The 26,698-nt window shown below is 40.5% G+C and overlaps 1 protein-coding gene across 2 annotated transcripts in view; it reads right to left on the bottom strand.

Annotated features, from left to right (window-relative positions):
• Nucleotides 1–8,687: 8,687 nt before the first annotated feature.
• Nucleotides 8,688–26,698, bottom strand: part of TMEM232 (transmembrane protein 232) — a 128,269-nt gene continuing 110,258 nt past the window's right edge. For both annotated transcript variants that reach the window (XM_030567470.1, XM_030567471.1), the window contains 2 exons: nt 15,994–16,087; nt 8,688–12,332 (listed from right to left, as the gene is read on the bottom strand). In XM_030567470.1, the coding sequence (XP_030423330.1) occupies nt 12,144–12,332; nt 15,994–16,087 (283 nt within the window). In that variant the 3' untranslated portion in view covers nt 8,688–12,143. The remainder of the gene's footprint in view (nt 12,333–15,993; nt 16,088–26,698) is intronic.

Genomic DNA, 26,698 nt, shown 5'->3' with positions numbered 1-26,698 from the left:
GAATTTCAGCCGTCTCTGCAATATTAGGAGGATGTCTGGCCTATTCTGCCCATCAGCAATAATGGAATTGAGCTCTACACTGAAGATAATTGCCTCAAGTCATTCTTCAGCCACAGGGAAGGTATGATTAATAAAGAGCATTTGTTATAATTCTGCAACCAATTTATGTAATGGAACACATAATAAATAACCACAATTAAGACGAGCATTTATCATAGCCAATTTATACATCCATTTGTTTTCTGTGTGTTAAACCAACCATTTATATGAATAAGTTGTTTTCTTTGTGACCTTTTTTTCTCTACACTAAAGTAAAAATTGTTTGTCTTTGTTTTTGTAATAGATCCAGAGGTTATAATGAATCATGGTAACTTCTGGAGGTGCTGCTGCACCCCCTGGCTTGAAGTAATAACAACAAGCACCAAATCCATGGTTTCCATCATCAGCACTCCCACTATAAAAATTATTCCAGCACCCCTGCAACTTCCCAGCTACTGAAAGATGGTGTGCAATTTTTCAAGGAGCGCAGGTTTCTGCATAACACAATAGGAAGCCATTATTTAAATAACTCCACAAGAATGAAATTCTTGCTACAAGTAGACAGCCTATACATCTAACCTCATTGGTTGTATTTTCACTGAAGTAGTAGGATTGTTATATCCAGCTGGAGGCTGAAGGAATTATGTCCTAAAAATGTTGTTGATCCAGAGAAATCAAGATACACTGCCACATAAATTGTGCATTATTACACTGATGTCAGTGGAACGAATCCTGGTTGCTCAAGTCCTTCAAAACAGTAGTGTGAGATAAGTAGCCATTGGGGTGCAGTAAGATGGCCTAAACACAGACAACAGATCCATTTCTGGATACTGAAAAGTAAAGCCAGCTAAAATTCCATTACTCTTACTGAACAGCCTTCACTGAAATAGGAAAGCTGTTTCAGATAGATATTTCCTTTCCTATTTTTGAGGTTCAGTGTAAATAGATGCTGCTGATCTTCAAAGGTACTGTATGTAATGGCACATATTTGAGCATGTGTACTTCTGTGAAGTAGAGTATGGACATTTCCGTGATGATGCCATTGCACCCTGCAATTTGATGAAGAGGTAATTCCTTAAGTTAAACTCTGCTGACAATGAAGCAATTTAATTAAATCCCATTTTTTTTCTGGATTTCACCTATCTTGTAATTTCCCTAAACAGGATAATGTTTGCTCTTTCAACTCTGTCAAGAGTCTTGATTTGTCTTTGATTCTGGTTTATTTTTTCAATTTCAAGCACAGTCTATAGCTAGAAGTTGTTTTCATCATATAAGAAATAAAATTAGATTGCATCTACTGTTAATTGCTGTGTATTTGAAAACACCATTCATACTTCCCCACTTCCAGTACCCTACCTCCATGTAAGTACTGCTGCAAGTCTGAAATACTGAAAACTAGATATTGTATTGGGTAAACAAAGGGTTAACTTGTGAGCTATTATTAAGGGTGAAGAATTGAGACTGAGCTTTCTTCCTGTCGCATGTTTTCCCCTCTTACTTTAAATTTATGCATAGCTAATTCTAATATGGTGGTGACAAGTTGTTCTGAGGCATTTTAAACAAAGGCTACAAGACCTGCAATAAAGATTTGTCCTCTTTTATTGCATGCATTATACCAGAAAAGTTCTGAGCAGCAATCATTGTAAAATAAAGTAGGAAATAAAAAAAAACTTTTATTGCCCTATGAACAGCCATAGCCTTTCTATCAGTATGGAAAACAGGAAGACTTCAGATTGTTATGGCACCTGAAAAAAAGTATAACAAGAAATGCATGCGGACTTCTGTTGAGGTGCATATCAATATTTATTAACCCAATAGCTAAATAGTGAACCAGGGGAAGCTGAAGTTAATATTTATGGTAAAGAACAATAATCTCTGATGATCACTGAAACAAGAAATCTTTGTCCAATCCTTACTGCAGGAGAAAATTCCCATAGAAGTGCACATGTAAATCTATACTTTGAGGCATGTAGGATTTAGATTTGTGAATCTCAAAACAGTCATGAGCCCAAAATGCTGAGTGCAAATTTAGACGATGGAATGATGAAACTTTGTCCCTTAGTATAATAAAATTGCTGTCGCTGCTTGACATCTCATGTTTCCAGATCTTGAATTAATGTCACCAGAGGTGGCACCTGGAGCAATCTGATACTTAAATTTGTCTGGCTCTTACCCCAGACACATTAGGTACAATGGAAAATGTTCAGTTTGATATGTAACCAATTTTCAAGCAATCTAGCTTCTTTCCAGAGAATAGTGAGAACCATGCTAAAATGCACTATGCTTTGTTTATGTTTTTTAAAAAAAACTTTATCTCTGGATTCCTTATGTATTTCAGCAGGGAGTCAAGGATTTAAGAATTTTTTAATGGTGGGATTTCTCTGGGTGAAAATGATAATTACATTAACTACTGTATTTCTCTGTTTGGTTTTATACATAATACTCCACATTTTAAACTGTTTGGAGTATTGCTCTTATATGGCATAGTCGATGAACATGGAAAAAATCCATTAAACTGGATATCAGATACAAAGACTAGTGGTAATTTGTTAGTTTGTTTCTCCAAGGGAGAAAATATCTATAGTCCATGGGCACCTTTGGGTTCTGAAATCAAATTACAGTATTAGCATTGCTGTCCTTAAAAGAAGTCCCTCACAGAGAGACTTGTCAAGGGGTCATATAGTGCAGTGCCTAGAAAATTCACATGTATTGATGGAGCGCTGATTAGCAGGAACAGTACTTTGGGCATTTATTATATCCTGTCATTTTCCATTACATAATCCATACCCTTATTAATAATAGTAATGTGGGTGGAATCACTCACCACTGAATCAGGAAAACACATACTGCAACAGAAAAACTGTCCAGTTTTTGTTGTTGCTGTTGGGTATAAATGCAACTGATGTATTCTGTAACTACCAGTTCAAAATGACTGTAGCCCGACTAATGAATCTAAACACTGATGTCTATTTTATGCATCTCTGAATCCTAGCTTGTACCAGAAGCATTAAGGATTGGACTGCTGTAATGTCATGTGGATAGAAGATTAAACAGGATTAAAAATATAATATTTTGAATCTAAATTTCTATTGTAACAGCAACTGCTAATTTCAGGCCGTGTTGCTGTTTGGTGCCTTTCTGCACCTCAGAGTTTCTAATGGTATCTTGTGTGAATAGACATCTCCGCTTCCTCTCGCCCATGACTAGTTACTATACAATTACTTGCTATCTGCTTTCTCTGCCTCATGGAGGATGACAGAGGCATTGTTCTCTGACAAAGTATCAGACAGCACCTTGTCCCAAAATAAAATAAGGACAAAAAATTGCTTTTGGTTTTCTAATCAAGTTAGGATTTTATTGCTCAGTAAATTATGGAAGATAAAACAAGCAGAAATTAAATCGTTAGACTTTAACGATATCACTCAAGGTCCTCAAAACATTTGGTGAAGTTATTCTATAAGCTTAGTTATAAAAAGGAAAAGAAATGTTAATTAAGACAATCTCAACCCTTAACTATAAATTACGCCGACAGAATCCTTGGTACTTAAGAACATCTTAGACAGCAGATGTTTATAAAATGGAACTTATTTGCCTCTGATGCTCCCTTTTGAGTGGTGTCCTTTCTTGCTCACATATCCCATTTATTATAAGGAATGTTCTTTTCAATATTATAATGGGCAAGAGGGTGATGAAGTACTCCAAAGTAAATATTGATTTTACATTAGAATCCCTCTTATCAGTCACCTCCCCTCAAACAATCCAACTATCCTAAGAAGTTCTGAGAAATCAGAATATCTTTCTTTGTTCCCCGATTCAGGTTTTCAGTGTGATTATTGGAGGAAATTCACTGGAGCAATTATCCTTTGCAATTAAGGGCCAGTTTCTCTTCTGGGATAAATTAGGAAGCTCCATTGACTTCTATGAGCTATATCAGTTTGTACTAAAAAATAATTTGGCTCCACATTTTTTAAGGGACCTCAATCCAATTTCCCATACAACTTTATGGGTACAACATTTTACACACTATTACTTATGCATGCTGATTATAGACTCATGTGTACTTGATATATGGAAACCTTACCGACATTTGCATATATAAATTCTTTCCTTTACAGAGACACAGTGATAATGCACTGACTGAATGTATACAGATGCCATGTTTTGAAAATCTGTTTAATCTCATCTGATTCTTGGGTGGAGGACACCTAACTCTTGAGCAGGGATTCTTAAGAGCAATGAACAAAGTTCAAATATACCAGTAATGCTTAAAATCACTGTGTGACCAAATCTTTTCCAGACTCATACAGATATTGATTTTTGTTAGTCTTCCACTCTAGGTAATACAGATTATTAATTCATACATTACAAATAAAATCATATGCTGATACATCCATCTGTACCATAAAACAATGCATAGATTCTTTTAATCAATGTTGAGAAGTCCAGATTTTCAAACATTATTTGGGTGCCTAAATCCCATTGAAATCAATGGAAATTAGGCCTTTACATACCTTTGAGGATCTGGGACAAAGGTAAGCATAGAAAGAACCTCAAAATGTCTGCTGTTCAAGCTAGGCTTTGATAAACATTCAGAACTTAGGCTGCTTACCTGAATTATCTTGCATTTGCAAAATTGGCTGTGAAACCTCATTCAATTTCTGCTTTCTAGAGAGAAATACAGTGACATTTTGGCATTGCCTCTACCAGTCCTGGCGAGAAACCAACAATTTGAAAAAAAGAAATGTAGAGTGAAATCCTGGCCTCACTGAAGTCATGGGAGTATGGAGCCCGGATTTTACCCACAGGTTTTTCTGACCCTTACAAAAGGTTCAGTTTGAGTTTGTAAAGTTTCAGGGAGTTCTCAGTGTTTTAGAAATGGTGTGCACACCCTTAACCAAGATACCAATGACTTCTATGGATCTATGCAGATTTACACCCATGTAGGATTTGGTTGTCATGTGCTGTAAAGCAAAGAAAGAAAGCTACTCTGAATACATATTTGGCACTTCTGATTTGAAGATTTTAAATCACTGAACATATTTAAATGAATGTGTATGCAAGATGCTGGATTAACAGCACTCCTACCATGCAGGATGTCAACTTTCATTTAGTTTGCCTGCCTATTATGGAGGTACTGGGCTCCTTAACTACCAGCATGCAGAGGTAGCATGATTCCAACACTGGAGAAAACTCTTGTTTAAACAACAAATTCTTTTGATAATTAGTAAACATACTGTAGCCAGTGAAATTATCAAAAAATGTGAAAAGGAAATAGATCTAGGTTTAAAGCAAAAATTAAGTTTTCCCCAGTGTAAATTTCCCTTTTTAACTCTGTTAGCTAAAAACCTAATAATCCATAACTGTGCCTCCAGATATAGAAAATCTTCTATGGGGATTTTGCAGGCTCACTGGAAATGCCCCATATTTGTGTTTTGATCTGTACAAGTTCAACTAGCAATGAACTGTCAGCAACTATGAAGATAACTTTGCAATTGGGATACAGGGACAATCAGTTACCCAAGAAATTTTAAAACTGTATCATAAAATAGTATTTAGAATCTGTGACTTTGTAATATTGCTGCAAACTTTATTAAAGAGAAAGTATTTGTGCTGGAGGGGAGAAAAATAGGAACTCATAGAGAATTATACAGCTGTATTAAAAATTAAACTGAATAGAATTTGGCTTTATATTAAGCCTTTCATACTCAAGACATGTCAAAGTGCTCAAAATGCAATGAGTTACTGGTGGCAGAGCCGCTCTGTAGACAGTCATTACGCACCCAACATGCACTCAGGCATAGCTTGGACATTGCTAGGTCAAATTTTCAACTACCAAAAGGAAGAAAGTTAATTTTTGCATATGCAAATCTGCATTTGTGCATGCTAAAGGAGTAATTGTGTGCCTTCTCGCAATTTGTATGTGAGAATGCAGGGTTTGCATGCATAGCAAGTGCCTGTCCTCATTTTGTGCCCCAAAATAGGTGCCAGCAATAGAAGGTTGGAATGAAAAGCACCTAATAGTTAGGGCTGGCTGAAAATGTTCCAGTGAAGCTGTTTGTCAATGGAAAATTGGGGTTTTGACTAAATGACATTTTTCATGGTAAAAGATCTATATTTGCATACATTATATTTGTGTGTGCAAATATAAAATATGTATAAAAAGCAGTAAATATACATTTATTGGCCCAGATTCTCAGCTGTGCCAAGCTTACACACCTGGCACAGCTGAAGGGAGCAGCATGGGACTGCTGATCCTGGTCTGGTCAGGGGCCAAAACATCCTCTGGTATAACTGAAAGAGCTGTGTGCCCTGCCTTACCCCCATCCTGTCACTAGTATGCTCTTTCATGCCCCATCTAGTCCCCATTATGCCCTGACCTAACCCCCGGTATAGACAGCGCTATTTTCAACAGGAGGGCTTCTCCCATCAGTATAGCTACTGCCTCTCGCAGAGGTGGATTAACTATACCCACAGGAGAAACTCTCCCATTGGCAAAGCAGTGTCTTCAAAGAAGTGTCATAGTAGCGTGCAACTGCACCGATTCATCATTTTAAGTGTAGACCTGCCCTTAAGAACAGCCCATCTCCATAATTGTGGAAGTATAAACACACTGTCCTGTGGCAGCAAATGCCCACCTCTCCCCGCGCTATACAAATCAGGAGAGAAGGCAAACCAGACTACGTTTTACATAGTGAACAATTTGCGAATGATTGAAACAAACTCCCAGCTCAAACAGACCTTTTGCCCATACCTCAGCTCATCCCAGTGCTGCGTTTGTGGCTTCTGCCTGTGACAGTGGTATGAGCTTTCAGTTTGTCTCTACTGTCTATCCTATAGAAATGAATTGAAGCCAGAGGAGGAAAAAATGCCAATGAATACGGAGATCTTGTTCTGCAGAAGCTCATAGCAGCAACAATAGACAAAAGAGACAAAATTCATCACTGCTCTAACTCCACTGAAAGAAGTGGAGTGCATCAAGGATGAGTTTGGCCCAACATCAGCAAAAGCAATATTGCGTAGTGGTACCATACACGTGGCAGTATGTAATGCACTGATCGCTGTGTCTGCCATTTGTTAAATGTAAAGAACACATTACTTCTTGCCTTGCTCTCTCTAATGGTTTGAAGGCAGTCTGGAACTGTAATATGGCCCAGTTTTCTAAAACTGGATTCATAAATTTAGGCTCCTAAGTCCCTACTTATGCACTGAAATAAGTCGCCTGATTTTCAAAAGTGCTCAGAACCCAAAGGCTCCCATTGACTTCAACAGAAGACACAGCAGCTTGCTACAACCTATGGCTGGTACTGAAAGCCAGAGTGTGCAGATGTGCTGCCCCCTGCCTCCAGGTTGAGAGAGGATGGTGTTGAGTGCTCAGTCCTCTAGAAAATATAGCCCTTTTTGCCTCAGGATCTCTGCATCGGACATATCTGTAGGTGTTTTTAGGGACTGAGTAAGGTTAAGAAGGCATTGCCTGGCCAATATAGCCACCGGTCATCTTTTAATCAGCTGATGATCCACCTGCTATCCTCAACTACTTAGCTTGATCTTAGTGAAAGCCTAGGAAATGCATATCGGAATGGGTTGGTAGCAAGGCAGAAAATAAAATAAAAGCAGTCCTAAACTTGAATGAAATATGTTTAAACTATATTGCTGTATATACAATTTGCCCCCTTATTTTATACAGGCTGTATTCATTACTCCTTACTGAAACAAAACTTCCATTTTAATTAACTGGCCTAATCCTGAAGTCCTTTATTCAGTCAAGACTAATTGACTCCAATGGGAGTTTTTTCTGAGTAAAGTCTGTATAAAAATTGTGTAATGCTTTCTGGATTTTAGAGACATGGACTGAATATACCGTGTCTAATAGGGCTCTTAGTTCATCCAGCAGCCTCATGCCTTGGTAATGGCATATGTGGAGGTTGCAGCAGTTGTCTCCTCTAGTACAGGCAATGGAAAAAACGGTTTCAAATTCAGTGCTGAAAAGAAGGAACTGTTGGTGCTGAGGTTTATACGCTACCAATTGAATTCTATACAACAAAATACTAGAGGGCAGAATAATATGCTCTACTCAGCCAATACCCTGGGATAAGATGAGTGAACTAGGCACATTTACATGTCAATTGATAGATTTTCTTTATATTGTCTACAAATGACAAAATTTCCCTTTAAAGAACAAACAGCAACAAGACTTGAACGTCTCCAGTCTTTTTTCAATAGGGTTCTGGCCTCTAGGCACTACTGTAATACAACTACTATTAATTCAGTGGCACTAACCTCTCAAAAGAGGCAGGGAAGGACAGGAAGGCACAGACCCTATTCCTCCTCCACACTGGCCAGAATAACGGGGCTGACTGAGAGCACACGTCAACCGTGAAAAGTGGTGCATCAGAGGCACGTCTAGTCTGTGATCTGTTGGTGTTCCCAGAGGCTGTGTGCCTCACTTGGTCACAATGGGCCTGCTTCTCACTTACACCAGGGCCACTATATCACTCTGGCAGTGTAAAGGGCTCTCAATGTAGGTGTAAGTAACACTTAGGCTAGGTCACCACTAGAGACCTATATTGATATAAATACATCACTCAGGGGTGTGAAAAATCCACATCCCGGAGCCACGTAGTTATACTGACCTAACCCCCTGCGTAGACAGCACTATGTCAATGGGGGGCTTCTCCTGTCAACAGTGATACCATCTCTCGTGGAGGTGGATTAACTACGCTGACTGGAGAAGCTCCCCCGTTGGCATAGTAGTGTCCTCACGAAAGTGCTACAGCAGTGCAGCTACACTGGTGCAGCTGTGCTGCACATGAAGCCACTCTAAGGCTTCTTTTCACTATCAGGGTGGTGTAAAATGGTCTTGGTGTAAATGAGAATCAGGTCCAATGTCCCCTGGAGCTCCCATGAAGACTGAGTGCCTCTGCAGCCCCTTATCATAGGGCTGTAGCTTTGCAGCTACAAACTAGTCCTTGTGGTAGTCAGGAAACACCTCTCCTTCCTCTGAGAACATTTTTACTTTTTTTTTTTTTTAAACAGATGGAGTTTTTTGTTTTTCTCCGAAATATGAAGAGGGAATAAGGAAATGGTACGGTAGCAGGTATTACGGAAATTAGTCCTCAGCTAGGGCTAAGTAAGTGCATGTGAATAACATTAAAGCTAAATTATCCTTCAGCTTGGTATGTTACTATGAAAAATGCCTATTGCTCAAAAGTAACAATCATCCAAGGAATTTGTTAAACTATGTAAATATTTGAATTTATGTTAGAGAATTTGACATTTCAAAATTAGCTTTCTTTATAAATAAGGTTCCAAATGCACATGGTATGTCAGGGAAGACCGTTAGAATTAGTATAATGAGTATTCCAAATGCTTTAAGTCTCAGATGGCCAACCTATGACTTATAGGCTGAACATGGGCTGAATCAATCAAAAAAAATCTTCACCAGCACTCGGGGTTTGTATATTCACTGGCAGACAAAGAAAAGTTCCCCCTGCTCTTCACTTTTCTCCTAAAGAGCAGATGTGATAAAATTTTTCACTGCTATAGCAGCATTCAGATATAAAATATTCAAAGTTTTGTAAAAGCAGCAGAGAGTCCCGTGGCACCTTATAGACTAACAGACGTATTGGAGCATGAGCTTTCGTGGGTGAATACCCACTTCGTCGGATGCAAAGTTCTGTAAGTGTAGCTGCAACTGTTTTTACCAGAGGGAGACATGCTCATGAATGGCTAATTTTTTAAATATCTTTGTCATGTTCTGATTTAGTTTCAATTGACATTGAAACAAGGAAACCAGCTCAATTTGAAGACAAATCTGAGAGACAACCTGTGCTTGGGTGGGGAGGGGAGAGCAGAACAAGAGCAGCCAGTTGCAGCAGTGTTACTGAGCATGCTCAGTACAAGCCAAGCAGCAAATCAGGGCCAGGGTGGGAGGGGGGCACATGACCCCCGCCCTTGTTGTCTCTGGACCATTTATCATCTTAATTCTCCTCCGATACCAATGTAAATCAGGAGTAAACCCACTGAAGTGACTATGGTTACAGCACAGTGTAAAATAGCCATATATGCTCTATAGTTTAGGCCATGTACACCTCCTCGCCCCTTCCCTGTGTTTGGAGGAGAGCCAAAAGCTGATAGATTCTGGCTGGGGAACACATTCCACTAATCCTGCAGAAGCCCTCTGCTTCTAGGCCACAGGGCAGGCTGCTGTAGCTGTGGAAGGGGGGTGCTGGTGGTGAAAGGGGCAAGATCAATGTGATGACCATCCCCCATGGTATTTCATCCCTAATCCCACAGAGATTTTTCTCAATGGAAACAGTCATGAACCAATCAGCATACACTTCTGTGGGTTCATTTTAGGCACAAAGCAATTTTCCTTTGTTTGGGGAGGGGGCTCAGGACAGGAGTTAGGAAAGCATGCAGGTTCGAATGACTCCTTTCAAACCCATTGTCAGGGGGAAAAGAGGAATGGGGGAGAGAGCCTGGGGAACAATTCAGAGAGACTGGGTATTCTTGGGGATATTGAGATCTGTAGGGTTTCTCTACTGGTCTCGAGTTATGCATTTCACAGGTCTTCAAAAGTAACCCTCCAAACATGAATCAATGTAACATTGTCTTTGGTCACCTGAAATGTCTGCTCAAAGAAGCATGAACTCGCCCATTCATCACAACTATTTTAGCTATGATGCCTAATGATGATACAATCACATGCCAAATTAGCAAATGCAAGTAGTACAACTGTGCATTCAAATCACATAACCACATGCCCAAGAGGCCCAGTGCCAGCAGTGGGAGATGTGCTGTATTTCAAGAGTAATATGATTCTAGCCTACTCTTGCTGATTTCTTAGGTTTTTTTTTTTTTTTTTTAAAGAAACTTTCAAGAAGAATTTGTTTCAATTCATTGCTCCCATATTCTGCCAAGTTTATAACTGGTTTTATTCTAAGATTTGCTCACACAGGCAAAACTCAGTTGATGCTCATTCTTTTTCAGAGATGATTCAGAAATGCCACTTATCAATTATTTACAAGTAATTCATATTTAATTGTTTAGTAACGAACAGCAACTACTTCTATTTACAAATGATAAAATACGCTGTGTGATCATAAGTCAAGAATAGGAAGAAATGCTAATTATACTAATGGAAAAAAGATAATTGAAAAAATTGCACTCAGTTGGGACTCTTAGTTGCTGCAGGTGTAATGACCACTTTTCTGATATATCTTATCTCAAAAGAGTGTAGCAAAAAGTGATGATGCATGAAAGTTCTTGCATTTAGGAAATAACTGGAGATTTATGAACCTTTCTTAAGGAAACCTGAATACAGAAAAATGTGCCTGGTTTTGTTTCAAACCCAAACTAAGGCCAAGGTCACAAAGTCTTGCTAGTCCTGTGGCAAATGTGAGCTGCTATTTGGCCAGTGTATGGTTCTGAAGGGAGACCATTAGAAATTTCTGATTTCGACCTGAAATCAGGTAAAATTTGGAAGCTTCAGTTCATTGTTGAAAGTAGAAACTCCAGATGAATCTCAGGAAGTCAAAGCTATAAAAAGATTTTCCCTAATCCCATTTACTGAAATGGAGCCTTTTTGCATGTTTTTAAGACTAATGGGCTACAGCCTTAGCAGCAGCTATGATCGGCTCAGGGCATGTGAGAGGCAGAAGCTCCCTGACACTAGGCCCATCCAAGTCCTACTTATAACAAAAGGCAACCTCAGGACTACTCTACATTAAACCTGGCTTCCCGTGATCTAAAAGGGCTACTCCAGCAGTTGGGGAATACTGGATGCTGTGGTGTTCCAGCCACTTCCTCTTACTCCAAAAACACTCCCATTGCTAAGGCTCAGAGAGTGCTTCAACAGCTCAGTAACACCCAGGGATTTTTCCTAGGCTGCTGAAATCCTCAGGGGAATGGATTCCTCGGGTGTCACAGAGCTGCAGACCTGGCACGCTAGGTCATTCTACAAGTACCCACCAATTGGTCACTGGGGAGCAGTTATTTTTTATAATTTTTCTTTTAATTTTAATTTTAAGTATTTAAATTTAGATTAGAAACTCAGTCCCTTATTTGTGCTGGTTGCTGAAATACTGACAGTTGGCTCTTTTAATTCACTGTATCAAATCTTCAGCTTTGTGTTTAACAGGAAGCTCATAAGGTTTGGTTTTCTTGTGCAGCTTTTCTTCTCGCCTTTTCATAATTTCTCTGAAGTGCTCTTCCGCCTCCTTTTGTTTTTCCTGACGTTCTTTCTCAAGGAGCTCCTCCTCTTCCTTCAGTCTGATCTGCAGCTCTTTCTGCCACTGTTGCAAAACAAGAGAATGATTTCATTTTGGTGAATGATGCCTATATAGGAAAAAACACAATTTGGCATAACCGGGGTTAATGTGAACAAAACAGTGGCACAAACAGCAAGGGCAGGTAAGGACAGATATTTAGAAAGAGGGCTTCTGTTGGAGGCTTGCAGCTGTGTGCAAGGGTCGGGGCAGTGGACGAATGTCATAGCTTGCCTTATTGCTGCTAAAACAGAAGAGTATGACTTTGCAGGGTGGAAGGCTCACACGTCTAGTGGAAAATATCATTCATTTGTGGACAGCCCTGCTCAGCTCTAACTTAAACATAATACAGTTGGTATTCATATTTCCAGTCTATCTCATGGTTTCACTTACAGACATTCTCAATGCTGAGAAACTCGGGGGAGGGAAAGGGGGGACCAAGTAAGAAATGTATTTGCTTATTTCAGCCTTTATAGGAAACATAGGCATTGCCAGAAGTAAAAACATTTTGCTGAAAAAGACCGAAAGTATTTTAGTGCTGCAATCAAGAAGCAGAAGTTAATGTCTGTTCTTTTGTTCCTCAATGACAATATTATTACTGCATTAATGGAGGCCCTGCAGCTACAGACTCTTAAATACAGAAAATCCAAGTCTGAGTAACGCAGCAATAAAACTGTGTCAGGTGTTTTGGGGGTTTTTTTAGGTTTCATAAGAAGAAAAATTGTGGGTGGGAGGGGGAGGGGAGAGGGAGGAACCACAGTCTCAAAGCACAGGACCAGGTATGGTAAATTCTGGACTGAAATGTAAATTTTCTCATGCTTTTGGGTAGCTGACAGGAATATTGATGGCAAAAGCAAGTCCAAAAACCAAAACAGCACTTCTGATTAACATAACAAAGAAAAAGTTATTTACTTACTATTGTTCTTTGTGAAGCAAAATACCCACTCTTGGGAGCACATGCATTTCTGGCATTGAACCCTCTTGAAAGCATTGGCCTTTGGGGTCACCTGATGTTGGAGTATAAGGCGTATGGTCCCTCCCAACCCCAAGGTGCTTTTCAGTTTAATCAAATGCTATATACTGTACTACTAAAGACCTTGGAGAAAATGGGAAGATAAATGTGGGACTGTAGCTGACAATATACTGAAAAATCTATGAATAAATAACCTTTTGTTCTCCTTATAATACTGTCATTAGGCAGGGCTGCCCAGAGGGGGGGAGCAGTGGGGCAATTTGCCCCAAGCCCTGGGCCCCACAGGGGCCCCCACGAGAATATAGTATTCTATAGTATTGCAACTTTTTTTATGGAAGGGGGCCCTAAAAATTGCTTTGCCCTGCACCCCCTGAATCCTCTAGGCAGCCCTGTCAGTAGGATGTGGCTTTGAGGAGAACCAGTTAAATAAAGACTGTAGCTTGCTCAACTGAACTGGACATCAGACCTAGCTGCCAGATCAATAGAAAGAGCAATACTGAGTAAAGGTATGAATATAAGTGCAGGTAGCAGGCTTGTGTAGCTTTGCATAGCTTACTAAGACTTACTGTAGAGGTTACCTGGGTCCCAATGAAGCATGTTCTAAGACATTAAAGCACTGACATGTCCACAAAATCAATCAAACAACACCCACAGTGGCAATAACCAGGAGCCAGGCATTGGTCTTTTAACAGCATTCAAACCAGGCCCTAGTTAAGGATACAAAAGATAGGGAGACACTCCATGTGCCCTCACACTCTTGCATACCTGTCAGAATCCAGCCCTTAGTTACGAATTTAGGATCTGGGCATAGTACCCCCCCTTATATTTAGAAAATGTATATGATCAGTTAGTGTAAATCTCCCTTACTAGCCTGGCTGATCTTATTGCAGCTAGTAATAGTCTTGAGGACATACAGAGCATTCTTCCAAAAGTTCAAATGGAGGGTCCATCAATCCTGGCAAACAGAAGATTCTAGTCCCAAGTAGCAGAGGCTCACAAATAAGTAAAATGGCATATAACAGTCCTCTCAGAAAATGTTTCCACATTTGGATGTGCAAACAGATGGGTTTGGACAATACTGTGAGATAGTCTGGCAGCTCTGAGTGTTAAATCCATGATTAAAGGTATCAAAGAATTAAACCAATCACTCTTAGCTATGGAGCATATTGTTATGAACTGGGTTAAATCTTGTTATGGGTTGAATTAAAATCTCATTGAAACTGATGTCTGAATGTGCTCTTCACATAAGGTTGCTGATTGCCATGTTTGGGGTCAGGAAGGAATTTTCTCCTGGGTCAGATTGAAAGAGACACGAAGATTTTTTCATTTTCCTCTTCAACAAGGGGCATGGGTCACTTGCAGGTTTAAACAAATGTAAATGGTGTATTCTTAGTAACCTGAAGTCTTTAAATCATGATTTGAAGACTTCAGTAACTCAGCCAGAGATTATGGATCTAGAGGGTGAGGTTCTGTTGCCTGCGATGTGCATGATGTCAGACTAAGACCAGAAGGGACCATCATGAGCATCTAAAGTCTATGAGACAGTTAACGGGCCACACCTAAAACAAGGCCTGATAGTCTGCCCAGGAACAAGCTACATGTGGGCCATAGGTTTGAATGGGTATGGATCTGACCAGGTGTATGGGTGGGTGAGAGAGAGAGAAAAGACTGGGGGAAGTCAAGAAACAGAGAGATGGTGAATAGAGAAAGAAAGCGAACAGGGGTAGGGACTATTGTTTTATTCTGTTTGGACAGCACCTAGCACAATGAGGTTCTGGTCCATCACTGGGGTTCCTAGGCACTATGGCACTGTTTCTCAAACTTGGGATGCTGCTTGTTATTGGTTTGTTTAACTGCTGTGTCCGCAGGTTCGGCCAATTGTGGCTCCCACTGCACTATGGTAATATAAATAATAATAATAATATAGCAGTTCTGACGAAATTACGAAATGCTAATATGTAGCTAAATGTAATGACAAATTATTGGCACAATGCCTTCCAATTTAGCCACCTGATACACTCCAATGTTACTAGCATCTGTTGCCAATCAGGAATTGCTAACAGCAGTCCGTCACTAAGTCTCCGTGAGCTATAGTGAAAATTTACCTCTGTAGTGTTGGCATATCTGTCAAGTTGAGTTTAAGCAACAAGGTCAAATTGAATATATCTTTCTAAATAAATAAAAGTAGAATGTAATGATATATTTTTAGATAAAGAAGTTGCTGCATGAATGCAGTGCAGTGGATTAATGTATTGCTTTAATGGACTAGCCTCGTGCCTCTCCAGCTCATGTAAATCCTACAAGAACAAAGTGATTAAGAAATCTTTTTGATCTGTCAAGGGTAAAGGATGGTCACCAGAAAGCTGAGTTTGGATTCAGTTGTTAGAACACACATCAGAAGAAATCAGTGCTCTGTACTCAGATGTAAGATTTTTGTCAGAAGAAATCAGTGCTAGTTCAGGAGACCAGGATTAGGCTATTATTTAACAAATAACAAAAGGCAGTGTTTTCCATAACTTAAGGAAGCAAATAACATGCACTTGTAGCAGAGTTAAAAGGTAATAAAGTTTGGCAATGGCTGAATTTTATAATGCTCAATATTCAATTTATGTAAATGCATATTTTTTTCAGGTCTGCTTCTCCTTGCTCAAAGAGCTTTTTTATAATTGTAAACAGTGCTACTTGCCAAACAAAAAAAGGAAATAAGGATCTTACCTGATCCTCAATTATCTTCTTTAGCTCCCTATCCGTCCGGGTAAGGATATCTGGATATGGATAAATTGGTCTTCTTGCTTGCAAAAGTTCTTCCCTTTAGTAAAAAGAGAAACATCCAGCATCATTACGTATCAGCATTCCTTTTCTTGAAATCATGCCTGCGTCTATGCTAGTCTTTTTGAGGAAATCTTCAGCAAGTGCATTTCCATCAATGGAAAAAAGAGTTGGAGTGCTAATATAAAGAGAGCTCAGGAATTTTCATCACTGTGTCATCAGACCAGCTCTGAGTAGCGATCAATATTGAAATCTTCATAACTGCAAGTAATGCTGTTTCTCTGCATTCCCTATTCTGTGCTAAGTATAAGGAATACCATAAATATTGCAGTAACATAAAACGGCTACCTGTGCACTTGCAGCATGATTCCTTCAACTGTCTACCTACCATAGGGTTACCTATAACACCCATCATAGTAGAATCTAAAATTGGTTACAATATTGTTTATTGCCATGTTGATTCCAGGATATGAGACAGACAAGGTAGGCAAGGAAATATCTTTTGTTCGACCCACTTGTGTTGGTGGAAAGTACTAACTTTAAGGCTTCACAGAGCTCTTCCTCAGATCTGCGGAAGGAAACCAGAGTGTTTGAGCTAAATATAAGTTGTTAAGTAAACAATCTGTCCCAACTTATTAGCTCAGACACTCTGGTTTCCTTCCCTAGACCAGAGAAAAAGCTCTGTGAAGTTTGAAATCTTGTACCTTCCACCAACACCAGTTGGTCCAGAAAAGATATTACCTCACCTACCTTATCCCAGTAGCATCTAAATCCTGTTAATAAGTATTTTTATAGCAGAAGTCACAAAGGGGTGCTGTTATATAATCTTATGATTTTTACTCAGACTGTGAACAATGTGGTCTCTGAAGAAATTCTGTGTTGTTAGCTTTTTGTGATGGGAACTCTTTGGAGGCAGCTGTTGCAAACAGAGAAGTTGCTCTCTGCCTTAGACTCTTCCTCTATGGTTAGTTCTTGGTGCAGAGCTGCTTCTAAGGAACCAGGCATTAGTATTTGGGCTGGGATTCCTGCAAGAGGGTTTTGCTTAAGTTGTTTGACTCCTTATGTCCCAGCACTGGTGTAAATCAACAAGTTATACTAAGAAAATGCCAGAAATCAGTGTCACTGATTTCTTCTTAAATGGGAAATCAACCTGCAAGATGCTGACTTCTGCTACTGCTCAGCAGAGGGGCAACAGTATTCTAACTACACATTATAAAAAGTACTGTTATATCCAGAACTCTGGGCTAAAAACTATGTTATTAGATAGGGAGCACACAAAGAAAAGTGATGAATCTGCCTTGCATGCTTTCAAAGTTGTCAACAGAGCTCTAATCCAAAGCCCACTGAAGTCATGCAGTCTTTCTATTGACTTCAGTGGGCTTTGGAGGAGGCCCACACTAAAAGAAAATGCACAGCCAAAGGCTTTCCCTCACAGAGTGCAGAATTTGTTTCTCCATCCCTTACAGGGATCTAGACATGTTTTCCCCTTCTTGTGATAATTCAGAGGACCACCCTGATGCAAGGAATGGGGAAGTTGGAATGGAGATTATCACTCCCTGTGCTTATATTTCAGGAACAACTTTCTCTCTCCTGTTGTCCTGTTAAGAGTATTTCTTTGGGAGAGTTGCTGGTCTCTTTCATGCCTCTCTTCCCTATTAATGAAGGTATTTGTGGGGAGATCATTAGTTCTGACCCTGCCATTCTCATCACCTGCAGGGAGCCTTAGAGAGACTTCCCCTGCCTCCTGTCTTCAGCAGCTGGGCTACCTCATGCTACCTACTCTCTTGCTGTTGCCATGAGTGACTCTTGGGTTCCTTCCCAGACAGAGCAGGTGGGAGGGCTCCCAGAGGCCTCCAAGTCCATTCTGTCACCCTTTCCTCCCCAAAATGTATCTGTTTTGAAAAGCAACATTCCTATTGGACAGCTGACTCTTTTTCCTCCCCGTTTTCTTTACACAGTCAGGGCCAGGGAGTGGGCAACACTCCAACACTATACAGCTGACCTAGTTGTTCTGGAGCAATAACAGCTGCTATACACAATCATCCAAGAGTCTGCTCTTGGAACAAGCTAGCAGATTGTTTAAAGTGAGTGAATGTGGCTTCTCTAGGCCTTTGTCTACACTAGCAAGCTCCGTAACTGTAATTTGCTACCAGCGCAGCTCCATCAGTAGTAGCTGTAAGGTAGACAGATTTCAGCTATTATTACCTCCCACACTCTGAGAAGGATTATATATCCTGGTGATTAAAAATACATTAGCTATCTCATATGTAGATTACAGCTTACACAGTTACTACCACAGATGGTGCTAAAAAGAGATAAGGGCAAAGTCCTACAAGCAGCCTGGAAGAAAAGGGACTTTGTGTGAAGTTGCTTTTATTGCCATGCCTGAGCAGTACTGCACCGTGAAAAAGGCAGGAACTAAATGAAATAAAGGCGTTTCCTAAAATTTAAGTTGTACTATCATCCGATAGTAACAGTAATAAAGAATCATCACAATATATTGCACATGTATAGTCCTGCCATGTGAGGATCTCAAAGCACAAAACAAATATTATTTCAGCCTCACATCACCTGTTAGATAAGGAAGTATCCCTATTATACAGCGACTAGAACTCAGATCTCCTGACTCCCAGTCCTGTACTTTAGCCTCAATATTATGCTTCCCTCTCATTTGTAGCCAGACAAAATGTGGGTGCCCTAGGGACTTAGAGCACACAACATAGGACTACACAGGAATTTGCAAACTCATAGAAAAAGTTAAAAAAAGAAACTAAGGGAGAGAACAGGATAGTGAAGATCTTCAGTTCTGAATGTAGCCTGGCCATCTGTATTACTTACATATTCCTTGGTGTTGGATGCATACTCCCTTTCGGTGAATTCCCTTTTTTCCTGCGTTTCCCTGACAATCTAGACATTTTTTTTAACCTAGGTCTTGTTTTGCATATTTAATTGTTTTTCCCCAAAGCATTCCTAGTTGACTATTGCATATTTATTTTAGTAATTATGCCTAATTGTAAAAGTAGTATAAATTCAAGTAATAATTATAAAGAGCATAATACAATTTTGTGACTAAAATATGCCACACCTGCACAGTAAAGGATTTCTGAAGTTAAAAAGAGTAACAATTTCAAAGTATTTTTCGCCCACGTAGTGGAGATGAGACACAAATAACATGTTTTTGTTTAAAAATGAAAAAAACACCTTTTTACTAATTGCAAAGCATAAAAAACTGGGGCAGGGATCTATAGAGCTAGGCATTTTCTATCAGACTGCTGAGATCTTATATGATAAAACTCAGCCAAGTTTGAATTTCTATAGTCCGATTACGCAGTATTGAAAAGAAGGATTTGTTTTATGGTAAAAAGATGGATGCTACATTAAGTACAGTGGTGATATTGGAACTTGTTACAGTAACAATAACCTACAATGGCTTAAAAGAGAACTGGAATAGTTCTTTAAAAACAAAAACAACCCCATAAAAGGTTTCTTACCTGTATCAACCTTATCCCATTCGCTTCAGCTACGAAATAAGACTCTAGCTCACAGATGGACAAATTGTACCATAAAACCTGACATACAATTGACTATACCATATACATCCTGTACTCTTGCCAACCTGTACCATTTTTGACTACCTGGTTGGTTAAACTCTTTCAGCTTCTTAGTTCCACATCAGCTCTCTCTCAATTTTGTGCAGTACAACACAGTTCAATTTCATCTAGAGAAACTATCTGTATTGCTTAAATTTCCTTGGAACTGATTTTGTAGCATCTGAAGTACAGTGGTAGTTTCTCAGTGTGCACACTAAATAACTCTGAATTGATTTAAGATGAAGCTGGTCGGTAAAGATCAATTGAGGGCCTGGTGACCCACAGTAGAAAAAGGGAAATGCAAATCATGATTTTTCTAGTGAACAGAAAATAGATGTTTTCTTACTGATCAAAGCCTCCTTTGCAGATTCTGCACTGGGGATATAACGTGAAATTGATAATCTTTAAACTTTTGCTCAAGGCTGTGAGATTTTAAAGGGAAAAAATTGTGACCTACACTTTACAAAATGACTTCCAAGAAAACAGCCAGTCCCAGCAGTTCACTGTATTCTATGTATTCACAAGCCCTCTAGCACACAGGAATAGCATCAATGGGCTCACCTAAGATTGTTGAAAGCAGACATTTTAATGGGTTTTTGCCATTTCCTCTATGCTAATCTGTATGATATTTTTCTTCTGCTTTATTTTCTACTAACACTATTCATATATTTTAAACAGAGGAAGAAAAATGGATGACAGGACTTGTGCAGCACTGAAAGCAGCCTGATATAATACCTGAGTGCATTTGTGCAATCACAGTATTTTCAAACAACTGCAGTGCTGAATCCCTAAAGTACCTGACAGATGTCTATGTATGAACCAACTGTACAAGCAGCAAGTATTCACTAATGTGAAACCACTTTAACTTAAAATGAGACCAAAATACCCAGTTCAGTGAATTTGATATTCACTTAGCTAACAAGCTTGAACTGCCTTATTGAAATCCATATCAAATGCTTACTAAAAATGAAGCTGCCACCATCATAGTGAGCAACATCATAGTATTTAACTATGGATAAAAACAATGTATCCTTGATTTTTTTCACATTGTTGATGTATCATCTATAGACATTACATTTATAACAAGAAAAAAAATAAGTGTTAATATAGTCTGTGGTGTTAACTTTACTTATAAATCATTGTGATAAAGCTCTCACTCTTAAGCTTTCACCAATGCTAATGAATTGAGATAATTATCCACATAGTGCCTCTTCAACATTCTCATACTATAAATGGAAGGTTTCTTTCAAATATCTAAGCACCTGCATACTCTATAGCAAAGGTTTATAAATTGCCCTCAGTGGAAGATGGAGATTTAAACATGGAACTATTATATTTCCAAAGTCAGAGCCTTTTGTTTTACTAAATGGAATAAAGGGATTATCTGAAAACACACTGAGAAATTAGTATAGCAGTTAGCAGTACCTTTCATTTACATATTGGCCTCCATCCTCAGTTGTGTTACAGTCACCTTGTTCTGTTCCACCTGTGCACAGCTGCCCTGAAGCTAGCATAGCTGACTACACCAGGGCTTCCCCTGTGTCTGAGGATTCTCTAGCGGTGTGGAGCTAGCTTAATGGCAACTGCATCACACCTCCCCAGCACAGGGAGAAACTAGGAAGGAAGGGGCATGGCAGAGGCATCCAGGCCTCCTAGTGATCCCCAGATGCTAAGACAATGCCTTTTGGTGCCCCTTCCTAAATTACACTGTTCTCTTCTCACAGGCAACCAAGGAGGGGAGTGATTTTTCCTGAGTTGTACTGTAAAACATCACTGCTAAGTTTATATTTATTTTTTTTTCAATTTTTAATTAAAACTTTTTTTGTTTCATTAGTAGCTGATGTACTGAGGTTCTATCCTCTTTCCTGAGTACCCATATATTTTTAGAAGGACAACGGTCAGATTAAGATTCCCCTATTTTCAGGCCAGCAGGAAGGCATACTTGGCTGCCAGCATAAATTAGAGAAGCCTCCAGGTTGCTTTAACTTACATTATTGCTATTTAATGGTCATTCTGGCAGTAGCAGTCCAACCCCATCTCCTTCCTCAGGTTATGCCCTTTGCACCAGGTAATACAGAGCTAGTATGCTGTCTCTGTGTCATGAAGGAGTATTCTGTGGAGGCTGGATCCAATAAGGCTTTACAACTCTTTTTAGCCACCAGAGTGGTGTGAAGGGGCATGTCACAGGGTGACTGCCCCTTTAAGAGGTGAGGGGTCTAGCCACTTTGCCTCCCCATGTGGAGAAAATAAGCCAAGTCACATGACAGGTAGGTCATGTGGCAAAAATCAGGCCATCTGGGAAGGAGATAAAAATAAAAAACCTCCAGAGTGAGTGCTAGGGATAGGGAGTGGCAGGTTAGATAACCTACAGAGAAGACTGGTAGAAGCAATCCTGTCTGAGTCCCAGCAGATCCCAGGAATGCAGGGTCCAGGACAGGAGGCTTGGGTGAAAAGACTCTCCAGAGAGATGAGGGGCTGCAGCAGAACTGACAGAGCTCCTTGGCTCAGAGGTAACTCAAGGGAGGAGCAGGAAACCTGACCATCTGGTGACTGAGGGTGAAATTGGAAACCCCAAGTGAGAAGGGTCACAGGAAACTGTATCTTTATAAAGACTTAATAAATGAGACCCTAGGAAAGGGAATATGATTGTGTATTTTGGTGTGGAACAAGTTATTTGGGGAGGCAAGAGGGACCTGAGGGTAAAGTGCCTTCAGAGCCATGTTGTGCCATGAGGGAGCATCTTGTGCTCTGGGATGGTACTTGGCCCCAATACTATAATGCAGCAGTTGTCAAACTGTGGGTTGTGACCATTTTAATGGGGTCAGCAAGGCTGGTGTTAGACTTGCTGAGACTCATTGCCTGGGCTGAAACCTGAGCCTAAGGGCTTCAGCCTGGCATGGCTGGGCTCAGGTTACAAGCCCCATGCCTGGGACAGTTGCCCTCAGGCTTTGGTTCCTCTGCCTGGGGTGGTGGGGCTTGGGCTTTGGCCCACCTGCCTGGGGCAATGGGGTTTGGGCAGGCTCAGGCTTAGGTCCCCTCTCATGGTGTCATGTAGTAATTTTTGTTGTCAGAAGGGATTTTCAGTGCAATGAGGTTTGAGAACCAGGGGCGGCTCTAGCCTTTTTGCCACCCCAAGCACAGCAGTCAGGCAGCCTTCGGCGGCTTGCCTGCGGGAGGTCTGCTCCGGTCACACAGATTCGGTGGCATGCCTGCAGGAGGTCCACCAGTCCTGCGGCTTTGGCGTACCCGCCACCGAATTGCCGCCAAAGCCGCAGGACCAGGGACCTCCCGCAGGCTGCCTGACTGCTGCCCTCGCAGGGACCGGCAGGCCGCCCCCTGCAGCTTGCTGCCCCAGGCACACATTTGGAGCGCTGGTGCCTGGAGCCGCCGCTGTTGAGAACCCCTGCAAAAATATAATGGGACATCTGGCCCATAGTCTGTAAATCAGTTTGGGGTCTTTTGAGGATGCTGTGCTTTATAAATAGCATTTTGACAATATTCCTACTATGTTTTTTGTATTTTAAATCTGGGAGGTGATGATCTTTTCTATAGTTTGTAGTGACCTATACAATTTTCCTCTTGCTCTATTGTTGGCTGACTGCTGCATTAGTTTTCTCAGATTTGTCTGATTGTTATTTATTCTAACATATTTGTTTTATTTTCCTCCTAGCACAATCTCTCTATGGAATTAATTACACTTTCCTTACTCTAAGCGCTGAACTGACATTTCTTATGTATACAGGTTTCTTTTTAGTTTCTTCTTCTTTTGGATCCTGGATTCTTTCAGCTGGACTTCTGCCTGTAAATTCTCTTCCTAAGGCTTCTTTTTGCTAAGTTATTGTAGCTGCAGCCCAGTGCATGGAAAATCATCATCTGTTAAACTATGGATATGCTGACTTTTTTAATTTCAAGGAAGTGCTTCACACTGACTCTCTGTTCTTTTGGTGATTGCACTCAACTTATTTCTGCTGAAAATGTTAAATCTGTAATAGAATGTTATCCTCACATGGCATCAGGCTAATGTACATCAAATGATATAGGATGATGATATCTGACATGACCTAATGAAAAATGATGCATGCCTCAGATGCTTTAGTTTTTTTACAATTTGCTAGAAGTGGTCAGACGCAGCTAAGTAGCTTCAAGACACGGAACTCTGTTATTAAACCTTGGGTTTAAAAAAAAAAGTAATAAGTAGCTGAAGCACCTCAAATTTTTATCTGCAATTTCCAACATAGTATATTACTGGGAAATTTCATTTGGGTCTTATTACTTGACATCGGCACTGCCATGTCTGCATTTGCCTTAATTTGTAGGTTCAATCATTCCCTGGTTGCTGCCTTGTTGTTATAAGACTCAGATTAGTCAAAGACTTCCTTTATACCACAGTGTGCTGCTCATTGCTCAATGCTGCTCATTGTCAGAGCAAAGTGCTTGCTATTGTTTTTGTTGTAATATCACTGTAAGGTGTTCAGAAACTGTTTTAATAGTCTCTCATTGTTTAGGACCTGGCTGATCATAATCAGCCACCTAAAATGGCTGTTTTATGCACACAGCTACTCTATATATTTTGCTTGTGCAATTACCACTATACCTGAACATTTTGGGGGTGTACCATAGGAGTCCCTCTTTGGAAATATTCCTTCTGAAGCCCAGTTAAGTGTGATATGTCTATCTTACCACCTGAACTACCAGCTGTTAAACTGGAACTTCAGAAGACAATGTGAAGCTGTGATATAGTAATGGTGACAACTCTATAATAGATTCTGTGAATGCTGCTGCACAGAAGGGAAAATTGGGAACTTTACAGGGAAAATTGCAGCCCACAATAAAGTGGTGAGGAAGAATCCTGTGACCTAACTTAATAAAATCTGTTTCTGAATTTTCGGTGGAGTTAACTTACCATATTAGTTCAGTGGGAGCTGATTGTTAAAACAGCATGAATCAAGGTTTGTTTAATTTTTTTTAAATGATTGTTTTTTCTGATTGACAAATCTTATGTTTTACTAAAGTTTGCTAGTTAACATTAAATCTGAAAAATATATTCAGTAAACAATTTTACACTTTAAAAATAAGCATTTTTATTGTACCATAGAAAGGCTCCATCTGGGGGTGTGGCTGGGGATGAAGGGTTTGGGGTACAGCAGGGGGCTCCAAGATGGGAGGTGGTGCAGAGGGGTTCTGGATGAGGGAGGGGGCTCTGGGCTGGGGCGGGGGGTTGGGTTGCAGAGGGGGTGAGGGCTCTGTATTGTGCAGGCTCTGGGGTGGGGCCAGGAATGAGGGGTTTGGGATGCAGGAGGGGGCTGGGGCAGGAGGTTAGGGCACGGGTTTACCTTCATGGCTCCTTGTCACTGGCACAGTATGGGGGGCTAAGGCAGGCTTACTGCCTGTCCTGACTTTGCACCATACTCCAGCGGGCAGGCTCCTGGATGCGGGGTCCAGAAGGCTCTGTGCACTGCTTTTGCCTGAAGGCACCACCCCTGCAGTTCCCATTGGCCAAGGTTCCAGACCAATGGGAGTACTGAGCTGGTGCTTGGGGGAGGAGCAGCATACTGAGTCCCATGCTGCCTCCCGCCCCCCGCCCCCCAGCCTAGGAGCAGGACCTGCTTGCCGCTTCCGGGGTGCAGCGCAGAGCCAGGATAGGTAGGGACTAGCCTGCCTTAGCTCCACAGCACTGCCAACCGGACTTTCAATGGCCCGGTCAGTGTTGAAAACCGGACACCTGGTCACCCTAGCTAATGGTCAGATTCTCAGCTGCTGTAACTTGCTGTATCTCCACTGGAGTAGAGTCCTATCTGTCATACAAGACTCTTAAATAAACACAATGAAAAATACCAAATGGCAAAACACTCTCCCTTGGTCTTTTGTCTTGCTGCTGCTCTTCCACTTGTACAAATTCACCATGTTATGGCTGACTTCCTGATCTCCCATGATCCCCCACAAATACAGGGAATTTGCAGACTGTTCCATATTCTGGGGGGTCTTTGCAGCAGAGTGCTTTAAGGACAGTGGGTATGGTACAATCTGGAGATGTTCCTGCACCCTGGGGGGGCAAGCAGGCTGCCTTCTCCCATAAGAGAATTTTAGGTGGACTTAAGAGGGTGGACACAAGTCTTTACAACTGAGGGTAGGTCTACGCTGTAGTAGGGAATAAAGGTGTTCAAACAGCAAGCAGACCAATTTTAGACAGAATACAACCTACACAGTATTAACCACAGCCTTTCGCTGAAGATGTTCTCAACTCAGGTTACTAACCCTCATTAGCTAACTCAGCTTAAAATAGCAGTGGAAACATGGCAACTCAGACTTGGGTTAGTAGCTCAAGTTCAATCCCAGGTTCCCCCAGAGGCTTTAACTCAAGCTGCTAAGCTGAATTAAAAGCATAGTTGCTGGGTTTTTAATTCTATTTTAACCTGCGTTAGCTAAACTGAGGTTGTTGTTTTGTTCTTTTAAAAAAGAGAACCCTTTTTTTTTTTTTTTTTTTTTGGCCAGTGTAGCTGTATTCTGACAGAATGGAGAGAGTTGTGTCGTCTGGCCTGCCTGAAGGTCGAGGGAATAGAAAGATTGGCACCTAAATCCTGATGTGTATTTTGCTGCATCTTTGGGCTTGTTTTCATAAGTTCACTGCAGAAAATCCATGTTTTCCCATTGCAGTGTTATAAAACAATGAAGAGTATTTCCACCAAGTCTCTCATATCCTGAGACACGCAAAACCTAGTGGTTATAAGTTTGGTTAAACAAGCACATGTGGTTAAACAAGCACTGACATGTGGCAGCCAAATGACTATTTTTCTCATTGCTTTCAATGCTCAAGCCTGACCTGCCACCAAGGATACATGGTCAATACCTCAAATACTGTAGCTTCTTTAGAAGTGTCATCAAGAGCTTGAATTTTCATTCCGGGAGGCTGAAATAGTGAAATTTGAAAATATCTTTTCAAATTAATTCGAACTTCTAAAGGAAACCTAAATAACAAGCAAAAGGCTGTGGTTAATGCAGTGTAGGTTGTATTCTGTCTAAAATTGGTCTGCTTGCTGTTTGAACAGCCTGCATGCACTGCT

Source organism: Gopherus evgoodei, chromosome 6, assembly GCF_007399415.2.
Source record: "Gopherus evgoodei ecotype Sinaloan lineage chromosome 6, rGopEvg1_v1.p, whole genome shotgun sequence".
Classification (NCBI taxonomy): Eukaryota; Metazoa; Chordata; order Testudines; family Testudinidae; genus Gopherus; species Gopherus evgoodei.
This window is presented reverse-complemented; position numbering and strand designations above follow the sequence as displayed.